Raw genomic sequence first — 12271 nt, forward strand, 5'->3', positions numbered from 1 at the left:
AACTACTGAGCCTGTGCTCAGAGCCCATGAGCCACAACTACTGAGCTTGCATGCCACAACTACTGAAGCCCGTGCGCCTAGAGCCCGTGCTCCACAACGAGAAGCCACCGCAATGAGAAGCCCGAGCACCACAACAACGAGTAGCCCCCGCTCGCCACAACTACAGAAAGCCTGCACACAGCAATGAAGACCCAACGCAGCCAAAAATAAATGAATGAATGAATAAATAAATAAATGAATATGTCAGCTTTGAGGACATACAGCAATTTGCTGTGTTAAATGGTGGAAAATACTTATTACTATGGAAAAATAAAACAAGATTAGTTATTCAAATCAGAATCAACATACAACTTAAAGAAATGTCTCCTGAGTTAGTAGTGTAGGGGCTTGGCAAACAATGTCTAGTGAAGGTCAGGTTGCTAGGAAAACAAAGGCACTAGTAACAAGCAGTGCTGAAGCCTAGTGGGGATAAGAGGGACTGCTGATCCTTAACAAAGATCAAAATAAGCACTGAAACAGATGAAACATCCAAAATGCACTTCCTGTTTTTGAACACCAGCATGAACTTCTTTAAGTGTTTAGGTCAAAAGACGTTAGGAATACAATAAAATATATGCATTATTTTCTATGCATGTCCTTCTTGATTGTGCAAATCATTTAATGCTATAGATATCTAGAGATAAACTCCATGAAAATTTAATTTGCATTGCTCTGTTAATTCATTTGCCCCTAGGTGAAACTGTTTGTTATTTAAGCCACTCGATAACTTCATATGTTTTTTTCCCTAAATTTTCTAGGTTTTCTTTTTACAGGTGAACAAACTGATACCACTGGATAGTTATAAGCAAAGGTAAGCAATGGGAGGAAATGGGCAATGCTCCATAAAACCTTTCAATTCTGTAATCCTAATCCTAAAGTCCTCATTTTTTTTTTAAAATAAATTTATTTATTTATTTTTGGCTGTTTTGGGTCTTCGTTGCTGTGCATGGGCTCTCTAATTGCGGTGAGCGGGGGCTACTCTTCGTTGCAGTGCGCGGGCTTCTCATTGAGGTGGCTTCTCTTGTTGTGGAGCACAGGCTCTAGACAAGTGGGCTCAGTAGTTGTGGCTTGCGGGCTCTAGAGCACAGGCTCAGTAGTTGTGGCGCACGGCTTAGTTGCTCTGCGGCATGTGGGATCTTCCCGGACCAGGGCTCGAACCCGTGTCCCCAGCATTGGCAGGCGGATTCTCAACCACTGTGCCACTAGGGAAGCCCCACTCTTTTTTTTCCCCCAAAGGATTAAGCAGTCTTGAGAAAATCTGCCGTAAGAACATTCAGGAGGAGGCAACCAATAGATAAAAGCACACAGGCTAAAAATAATAAGGGATTAAAAAACCAAATACACACAGGATTCTGGTCAAACTCCAATCTAAAAGTTTATACATAGTATCAGTCTTGATCAAACTTACCTTTTTCTTGACAAGAGACAGTAATATTAGTTAGGACTCTCACTCCATGAGCTGCAATGCCCCTGTTATTATGGTAACAGCACTCTTGGGCTAATTTGACTAAATCAGAGGATCTAGGGGAAGAACCCACATTTCCTAAACAAGAAGAGAAAAGTAGTACAGATTTAATTCATTTATATAGTTCAAAAGCAGTTCATTTTAAGCAGTTCATTTTTATCATTTTCAAGAGAAAATCTCTAACAATAAATTTCAACAAAATTTTCTACCTCTACCCCATGATCAATATACATCACCATTTCTTTTTCTCCTGTCAAGGTACCTAGAATAAGTATATGCTAATAGTTTTGTAATGATTAAAATCTAAAATCAATATATTTTCCCACAAAAATATTAATAAAAACTGACTAAAGAATACAGCAAAAGCCAAAACAACTATAGATTGTATCTTGGGCATTCAAATAGTCTCTCATTAAAATGGAGTCATTACAAGGCTTCTTGTCAAATAAAACCTTACATTCAAGAGAGGAGAGAAACAAAAGTTTTAAGTTTGCTGTTCCCACTTCAATTGCTGGCACATAGTTATACTGCAAAAGGTTTATATAGGAATTTATTATTTTAGAGCTAGAAAGGACCTGGGGATCATCTGATTCAACAACCTATTTTTACAGAAGAAATTGAAGCCTAAAGATTTTAAGCATCTTGCCATGGAGGTCATAAAACCTGTTAGTTATCCACTGGCCTTGTGCTTTATATATTAAGTTCTATCCTATAGTTGCAGTAACTTTTAAAAGTCACACCTGAAATTCTGTAACATAAGGTTTATGTTGTGCATGTTTTTATTTATAGTAGAGAAGCTCTCAGTTATAAGTGAGTGAGCTTCAGGAAGAATCAGGAGATTATAGCTCATTCAACTTCTCAGCAGGGTCTCTCATTCCTGTCTTCCTTTCCCCTGCTTATTTTTCCATGATTCCTATCAACTGCAATCTTTTACACCAAGGGCGATCATATTTTTTGAGGTTTGAAAAGGACACTATTATAAATAACAACAGGCATAAACCAAGACTATCTCAGGCAGTGTGGGACATATGGTCACCTTACTGATTTCCAGCTTGACATAAAAGTACTAGCTTAGGTAAAACCTCAGTGCTTTTTAAATAGGCAAAACATTTGAAAGATGAACCTATGAGTTCTCTTTACAAAACCATGGAAATTGCAATTTCCTCCATTCTTTTTCTTGCCCACGTGATATGGACAATGCAGACTCATCTATAAATTTACAAACATGTTTTGGAACTTACTTTTTTCCTTTTTTTTTTCTCATCAAGATATTAAAGAAAACTTGGGGAAAAAAACCAGAAAAACCCAAAGAAAAAAACAAAAATCATCCCCAAACCCACAAACCAGCATGACCTTATTATTAACGTTCGGGAATACTTTAAAAAATCTTTTTCACCAATACAATTTAAAAATTCATATATAATCAGGATACGTAGATACTTCCAATTTCTACCTTTAAAATATAATATTTGTGAGCATTTTTCTATGTCAATTGTTTTAGGAATAAAATTATTATTTTCAATTTTTTTACTTAGAAACAATTTACTAAGATAAATTCACAGGGTTCAAAAGGTTCAACCAATAGCAGAAAAAGGTAGAAAGTTAGTAAGAGAGAAGTCTTCCTCATCCACCTAATGTTATGTTTCTTGTGCATCATTCCAAAGAGTATAAAACAACAAAAAACTTTAGCCTTAAGTCTGTTATGTAAGCAAGCTCCTCACAGGGCATTAACAAAGGCATTTTGGAGTTAAATCATCTTAAACAGGCAACTAGGAAAGCATTATTGAACTGGGGTAAAGTTTTATTTTAATCATTTTCCAGAAGGATAACATATGCCTAAAAGGAAGCATATGACATTTGCTTTTAAAATTCACCACCGCTTGGCCTTTGAAATACACTTAAATCCAAAGGGCATTTTAAGTCAGAGACATACAAAAGCAAACCAGCTATTTTAAGCACCCTCAAAGATATTGTTTCATCCACATATAATGCAAAAAAGGGCAAATCAAGAAAAACTATAGCCTTGAGTTAAGATCAAAGATGCAAGATTTTATTATCTTAGGAATTAGTTAAGAAATCATTTTCAAAGAAATTCCTAACATATAACCATATGAAATTGAAACCTTTCCTGATTTAAAGCTTTACAGAGGAAACGACTTGAAATATCAACATGAATAAAGGATTAGCATGTTATCCATATATTATCTCCTTTCTTCTCTTTACCTGAAGCTATGCTGAAGTAATGTTTGACGGCGATGGTCCCTGACAGCGTGGAAAGAACAGACAACATCCCAAGTTTCAAGCTGTCATAAGGAGTCTGGAGGGCACATTCACAGAGTGCCTGAAATGCAGAAGAGAAAGGAATACAGAAGTTAAAACATCAGTATACCTTAAAATTGTCTACTCGTTTTAAATTTTCTAGCTTTTAGAAAAATTATATCTTTTTCTCCATGATAAAAAACTTCAAACTGCCACAGCCAAGAGGAACCTAAGGAGACACATTAGCTAAATATAATGTTGTATCCTACATGGGATCTGGAACAAAAAAAAGACACTGGGTAAAAACTAAAGAAATCAGAACAGAGTATGAGCTTTGGTTAATAACAATAATGTACCAATATTGGTTCACTGAGTGTAACAAATATACCATGCTCATGTAAAATATCAATAATTGGGGAAACTGGATGTGGGTATGTGGGAGTCCTCTGTACTATAGTCCCCATTTTTCTGTAGATCTACACCTGTTCTAAAAAATAAAATTAAAAAAAAAGTCATCATGAATGACTTTTTATTAAGATCACTATGAATTATGTACTATTTAGTCCTCACAAGCAGAACCTCCAATATATTTTGCTTACCTGACAGATATTAGTTCATATGTATGTATGTGTGTATATATATATATATATATATATTTTTTTTTTTAATAGTAGAGAGTGTAGCATTCTATCTAGCTAATAAGTGAGTGAGCTATCTATCTATCCTCCTCCATTTCAGGTCATTTACTCTACTCTTGACTAAGGTGATCTGAAGTATTACCAAAATCAAGATGCTAGTTTTTCTTTCACTGCAGTTAACCTTGAATATGTGCTCCTAGTACAGTGAGTCTTGGCTCATCCTGTATAGTTACTCTTAGGACTCTGTAACATTATTGCATGTAGTGTAAATGGTCAAATAACTGTCCTGTTAAATTAAACCAACTCCCATTCTCTCACAAAGACAAAGTTTCAGAAAATGAGCAAAATTGAAAGACTAGGGAAACAATTAAAAATAAAATTTCAGGGACTTCCCTGGTGGTCCAGTGGTTAAGATTCCACGTTTCCACTGCAGGGGGCGTGGGACTGATCCCTGGTTGGGGAACTAAGATCCGCAGGCCGCACGGCGTGGCCAAAAAAATAAGAAATTAAAAGAAAAAAGAAAGAAAACATTCTTCAATAAAATAAAATAAAATTTCAGAAAGGGTTAAACAATAAATTTAATATGACCCTGATAAAAATATCAACAGAATCTTGGGGGGAGGGGAGAACTTAGATAACCTGTTTACAAATCAGAAAATACGCAGAAAATTCTGACAAAGTATAATGACAAACAAAACAAGCCTTACCAAATATTAAAATGTAATCTATAGGAATAAAATAAGTTTTTCCTACTTGTGGACAGAAATCAAAAGAGAACTGGTCCCAGAAATAGGTTCAAATACACACAGAACTTAATATATGATAATGGCATTTCAAATCAGAGACTATTCGATACACAGTTCAAGGGCAACTGGCCAGTCATCTGGATAAAATAAAACTTGATTCTTGTTTCCTTTTTATGGCAAATAAAAAACAAAACTGTAAAAAGTACTAAGATTTAACATGGGAAAAGAAAAAGTAAAAAGATAAGTGCCAAAATTGGGGAAAAAAATTTGTATCATGTAAGATCAACAAAGGCCCAATAATCTTAATATATAAAAAGTTCTTAGTAATAAATAGGCAAGCAGCCCAAAAGAAAAATCAGTAGTTCACAGAATTTATATAAATGTTTTTAAAATATAAGATGTTAAACCTCACTCATAATTTGAAAAATTTAAATTAAAATGAGTTGCTTTCACCAATCTGATTGGCCAAGATTAAAGTTTAATAATACATAACACTGAAAACAGTGTGGGGGAAATAGGCACTCACACACTGCTGATAGAAAGGTAAAAGGGTGTAAATCTCATTGATGGATAATTGGCAATAAATATAAAAAAATTTTTTATATATATATATATATCACTGAGCCCCCAAATTCCTCTTTCAGAAATTTATGTTCACAAAGGCAACTTCTTTTAACAAACTCGTCAATGGAGCAATGTAAATGGCAACAGCAAAAATACTGGAAACAACTCTAGCGTCCATCAGTGGGGGACTGGGAATAAAGAGAATACCACACAGCTGGTAAAAGAATGCAGTAGATTTATGTGCTAATATGAGATGTTCCCCAAGGTGCATTTTTTTTTTTCTAATTTATTGTATTTTTGGCTGCGTTGGGTCTTCATTGCTGTGTGCAGGCTCTTCTCTAGTTGCAGTGAGCGGAGGCCACTCTTCATTGCGGTGCGCGGGCTTCTCATTGTGGCAGCTTCTCTTGTTGTGGAGCATGGGCTCTAGGCACACGAGCCTCAGCAGCTGTGGCACTCGCGTTCAGTAGTTGTGGCTCGCGGGCTCTAGAGCGCAGGCTCAGCAGTTGTGGCGCACGGGCCTAGCTGCTCTGTGGCATGTGGGATCCTCCGGGACCAGGGCTCGAACCCGTGTCCCCTGCAATGGCAGGTGGGTTCTTAACCACTGCGCCACCAGAGAAGCCCCCCACAAGATGCATTCTTAAGTGACAAAAAGTTCTTAACATGCATAGAGTATATTTGCATTTGTACAGAAAAAAGATGGGACATACACATGCTTGCGTGTGGATGAAAAAATTCAGGAAGGATACCTAAGAAACTAGTAACAGTGATCACCTCTACAGAGGAGACCTGAGGGAAGAGATGGAAGACACTTATATTTTGCTCACTGCACACCTATGAACTCTGTTTAATTTTTATCACGTGCATGTATACTTTTTCAATTGAAAGAAAAACTTAGTTAATAACAAAACTAGCAGCAGCAGCAGCAAACTTTATTGTGGAAGGCATGGAAATGGACTTGAAACACAAAGTAGGTTTTTGGTAATGGAAGGGAAAATAGTCTATGTGATACAAACAAGAACTGGGGCAACAAGGCCAGAATATGAAGTGTTTATTTGCGGTAAGAGGAGATATATCCAAAAGGGATGAAGGCTAAGAGAGAGAAATATTGAGTAGGGAAGATTAGGCCAGATTATAGAGGGCCTTGAATGTTAGGCAGAGTAATTTAAACAGGATGAGAAAGGAAAAAGGAAGCCACTGGAGAGGAATAACGTCATCTAAAGTGTTGGGAAGATTATTCTGGCAATGGTAAACACAACAAGTTAACAAAGGAAGTTGAGAGGTAAGGAGCCATCCTGTAGCTTATGGCAGTAATCCAGGCAGGTGGTGACTGGTGATGGCCTGAACTAGAACTCGGTGGCAGGAATGGAGAGTAGAGGATAAACATGAGAGACGTTTTGAAGGAGATTGTATACGAGGGAATGAACAAGAAGGATTCAATTATTATTACAAAATTTCAAAACTGATGACCAGAGAATGTTGGTTCCATTTACAAAGACTGAGAATTTATGTGGATAAACTAATTTTTGAGTAAGAACAGAAAACAGGAAGAGATATGAAGTCCAAGAAGAAATATCCACCAGGCATTTGGAATCTGAGATGTAGCAGATTTTTTTTTTTTTTTTAATGGGCATGAAGTTGAGTTTTTAAATTTTTATTTATTTATTTATTTATGGCTGTGTTGGGTCTTCGTTTCTGTGCGAGGGCTTTCTCTAGTTGCGGCAAGTGGGGGCCACTCTTCATCGCGGTGCGCGGGCCTCTCACTATCGTGGCCTCTCTTGTTGCGGAGCACAGGCTCCAGACGCGCAGGCTCAGTAATTGTGGCTCACGGGCCTAGTTCCTCCGCGGCACGTGGGATCTTCCCAGACCAGGGTTCGAACCCGTGTCCCCTGCATTGGCAGGCAGATTCTCAACCACTGCACCACCAGGGAAGCCCTGTAGCAGATTTTTAACTGGAAGACTCTCATTAGAATTCTGGCTATGCCGCTCACCATCTCTGTGATCTGAGCCAATTACTGAAATCTTTGAGTCTCAACTTCTTTGTCTGTAAAATGGGGGTAAAGATTTATACAGAATTTATACACCTCTGGAAAAACATATAAAAAATTAGACACTGGTTGCCACTGGGCAAAGGAGCTGAGTGGATGGCAGAAGAGTGGGAAATATTTTACTGTACAGCCTTTTGTAGCATTTGAATTTTGACACATGAATATACTGGCAAAGAAAGGAAGTGAAATTTAAAATAAAATATAAGGCGGGCGGTGATATCTATTGTCTGTAAGATTAAACAGCTACTGAGAGTCAAAGCACTTCACAACCTCTGCAAGCTACTATGCTGGAGAGCAACTGAGCTCAGGTAAGAGGACTAGACTGTTAGAAGACGCATGTGCTTATATTAAGGGAAGCCCTCAGAGTGGCAGAGAAGAAATGGAAGAAAGGGCCTAGACTGAAGTCAACTCAAAGATTCAACTCTGAGGAAAAGGGGGAGTGAAGAATCCAGAGAAGGTGCAGTTCAGAGAGTGGGAAGAGTAAGTGAGGACAGTTAAGGACCAAAGAAGGGGGGTGCTGACAGTGTCCAATGTATCAAAAGGAAAGATGATAAAGGCAGAAAAAGGCTCTGGATTTAGCATTAAGAAGAACACTGGTGATCTTTTAAAGTAACTAAGCAAAGTAATAAGGAAACAGACCTATAAGCAAGTATGTTAAAGAAAGAGTAGGGGATGAAGATATAAAAGCAGATACAGGGCTTCCCTGGTGGCGCAGTGGTTGAGAATCTGCCTGCCAATGCAGGGGACACGAGTTCGAGCCCTTGTCTGGGAAGATCCCACATGCCGCGGAGCAACTAGGCCCGTGAGCCACAACTACTGAGCCTGCGCGTCTGGAGCCTGTGCTCCGCAACAAGAGAGGCCATGATAGTGAGAGGCCCGCGCACCGCCATGAAGAGCGGCCCCTGCTTGTCGTAACTAGAGAAAGCCCTCGCACAGAAACGAAGACCCAACACAGCCAAAAATAAATTAATTAATTAATTATTTTAAAAAAAGCAGATATAGATGCTATTTTTGAAGTTCAAAAGAAAGCTTTTTTACAAAAGAAAAAAAAGTCATTGCCATTAGGTAATATTACAGTTTTATTTTATTTATTTAAATACGTAGGTTACCTCCATTTATCCACTTTTTACTGCCTAAATTGTTCTGCCTTGTACTGTTAGTTTGTACTTAGGAATAAAATTATTAACCAAATAGCCCCACAGGTTATGTCCTGTATTTACACATATTCAAAATTATGTCTTATAAAGTGTTCTATGTATAACAGATATTTAACCTTTTGGGATAATCAAGAAGGTTGAGACATGTTACATAAGATGATGATATTAATAATTTTAAAGAAGAAAAGATTTACCATTTAAAAAATTGAACAAAGTGTTCGAAAATCTATAAAATTATCTACAGTGTTATCTTCTAATTTCTGTCACTTTGCACAGTACTGGATACCTAAAATGCTCTCTGTAATTACATACTGGTTTAAAGGTCCATTAATTCAATGTAGTAAGCTTAATGGAGCACATCAAAGTTCCCCAGAAATAGCACATCAGTCATATTTCAACGATGAAACATGGTTCAAGTTCCTGTTTCAAGGATGTTACCTATTACAAAATTGTTCTTACCAGGACCATTTTTCAAATGAACAAAAAGGAAAAATCTAACTCTTCAAATGGAGCCCCCTTTCTCACACACCACCACTGTCACTGTCACTGACTATTTGGTCTGAATTTCTCTGTCCAGGCTGGTTTAACTCACTGCTCAACTGAGGCTCTGTCCTGAATTACTCTTTTCTGGGTCAGCTCCTAAATGGGGGCTTCTCCTCTACTACAGAATGGGACTGGCCACCAGGGATGTGTTCCAAAAAAGCATGGCAGAAAGTTTATAATCTTCAAAATAAAGAAAAATGTCATGTTAAAAGTACTCTGTGAAGGGGATTAAGAGGTACAAACTTTCAGTCATATAATAAGTCACAGCATGTGATGTACAGCATAAGAAACATGGTCAATAATACTGTAGTAAGTCTGTATGAGGACAAATGGTTACTAGATTTATTGTGGAGATCATTTCATAACGTATTTAAATATTGAATCACTATGCTATACACCTGAAACTAATATAATATTGTATGTCAACCATACTTCAATTAAAAATAAACAGAAGTACTCTGCCAGAGACATAATACCTCTAAATTTTCTATGTCTCCATTGTACTAACTACAAAAAGAAAAAGATTATTAAAAGAGCTAATTCTCATGTTTAACTTGTCATTCCTTCTAGGATCAGGTAAGGTACAATCAGAAATCTTAGGAGAGATCAAGTCAAAAATAAAATTACGTCTTTGAGAATACCCAGAACAAATAATCTTTTGCTGTGTAACAGACAGGTTGCATAAATCAACCTCTTCAGATAAGACAATAACATCAGAATAGTGTAAACTATTAATATTGATCAACACAAATGGATATTATAGCAAGACATAAAAAAAATCCAAAGAGAAATACAAACACATGAAAAAATATTTTTGTTCCTATGAAATTATTTGTTTTTGACTACCTTAACAATAATACGCTATACTTGGGCCTTGATTTAGGCCCTTCCTTCCTTCAGGTTTTTAAGACATTCAGAATGAAAGTATTTCCTTTAAACCTGGAATATCTGATTACAAGTGGAAATTATAATACCTACCAACACACCCGTAAAAATAGCAATAGAATGCACACAATTTGCACCTGAAATACCAAAACTCAAAAATCAATCAGCAGTGATAAGACTGGCTGAGAGGAAGAAAGGGAGGAAAGAATGAAGAAAGAAAAGAAGGAGGGAGGAAAACCTTGAAGAAAAATAATTACTCTTGGTGACTGAGAGTAAAATTTAAATTTGAAATCAACAAGCTATTACCTTGTAAAGGTTAAATCATTAGAACTGTTTTCTTCTGTTCTATTTCAATATTTTCAAAAATACACCCAGGCTTTGAAAAAATGATTATTTGACCACACCCATTTAATTAAAATCAATATGCTCAGATTTCAGGCACAGTGGGAAAAAATTCTTTGTGGGAGAGACAAATATTTAATAACATGTATTTTCAATTAAAAAGAACTAAAGAAAAAAGCCACAAGAAAGATAAAGATAAATCAGAACAAAAAACTTCAGGGAAGATGTGGTATATTGAAGAAATACTCCTAAGCTGTGAAATCAACAAAAAAGTTAACACTTAAGTAACCATTAATGTGGTTGTGAAGTTCAATGCAAATATTACAAAAAAAATTTCATACGATAACTGCATAGTATAAAAAAAGTAACTGGTAATTAAATTACAGATTATTTTAACAACATACAGGGGGAGGAGGGAATGAAGGGGAGTAGAAAAGAGGAGAATTTAAGCCTGCTAAAATTTGCAATATTTCAACCACCATATTTTTCATTCTTTATAGAGATACACAAGTTCTTATATTAATATATTAAATATAGAGGTAGGTAAAGTAAGAATAATGTTTAATTACCATGCTAAAATCTTTTTAATTCACTAGAGAATAAAGCAACAGTGAAAACTTGACCAAAATAACAAAGTAATGAAACAAAGGAAACAAAAAAGGACACATTATAAAGTCTAAAATAAGACTGTTTATAAAAGAAGTACAAAAACTCAGTTACATCAATAAATGTAAATAAGTTATACTACTAAAAAAGACTCAGATTAAGTCTAAAGAGGTAAATCTAATTATATGCTATTATAAGAATCAAACCTAAATGACAGAGAAAGGCTGAGGATAACAAAATTGGCAAAGACCTGATAGATATGTGGAAAGAAAAATAAACAAGAGGCAATATTAATATTACATAAAGAACTTGAGGCCAAAATAGCTTTAAATAGGAGAGAGGATTCTTTTACATTAATAAAAGTTCTATCTGTGGAACAAGATAGCATTAAGATTTTTAAATTAAAATGGTTACATATAAATTGGCATGAGAAGCTAATGAATATCAAAACTTCACAGATCAAAAAGAGAAACTAATTTAAGATATAGTATACTTGAGTAGTATCAATAAGATTTCATACAGTTTTATACTGAAATATATATTAATAATATATATTAACACATAATATATATATTATATATTTATCTGTATTACTTAATATATATATATTACATTATATAGAAAATATACCGTCTTTTCAAATTCTATGAACTGTTTACAAAAAATGATCCTACACTACGCCACAAAGAAACCTTAAAATTAGGAATAACAAAAGGTTAACAACAACAAAAATTCCATCAACAAATATAAAAAGCTTATCACGACAAAAATAGAAACTTCCAGTTATAAGAAAGATAAGTACTAGGGATGTAACGCACAACATGATGACTGTAGTTAACACTGCTGTATGATATATAGGAAAATTGTTACAGTAAATCCTAAGAGTTCTCATCATAAGCAAAAAAAATTTTTTTTCTTGTTTTTCTTTTTATCTGTATGAGATGATGGATGCTAACTAAACTTAGTGTGTTAATCATTTCAT

The 12271-nt window shown here is 35.6% G+C and overlaps 1 protein-coding gene across 3 annotated transcripts in view; it reads right to left on the bottom strand.

Annotated features, from left to right (window-relative positions):
- Positions 1 to 12271, bottom strand: part of INTS7 (integrator complex subunit 7) — an 88282-nt gene that overhangs the window by 45086 nt on the left and 30925 nt on the right. For all 3 annotated transcript variants that reach the window (XM_061185569.1, XM_061185572.1, XM_061185571.1), the window contains 2 exons: positions 3728 to 3845; positions 1448 to 1582 (listed from right to left, as the gene is read on the bottom strand). In XM_061185569.1, the coding sequence (XP_061041552.1) occupies positions 1448 to 1582; positions 3728 to 3845 (253 nt within the window). The remainder of the gene's footprint in view (positions 1 to 1447; positions 1583 to 3727; positions 3846 to 12271) is intronic.

Source organism: Eubalaena glacialis, chromosome 3 (genome assembly GCF_028564815.1).
Source record: "Eubalaena glacialis isolate mEubGla1 chromosome 3, mEubGla1.1.hap2.+ XY, whole genome shotgun sequence".
NCBI classification, from domain to species: Eukaryota; Metazoa; Chordata; class Mammalia; order Artiodactyla; family Balaenidae; genus Eubalaena; species Eubalaena glacialis.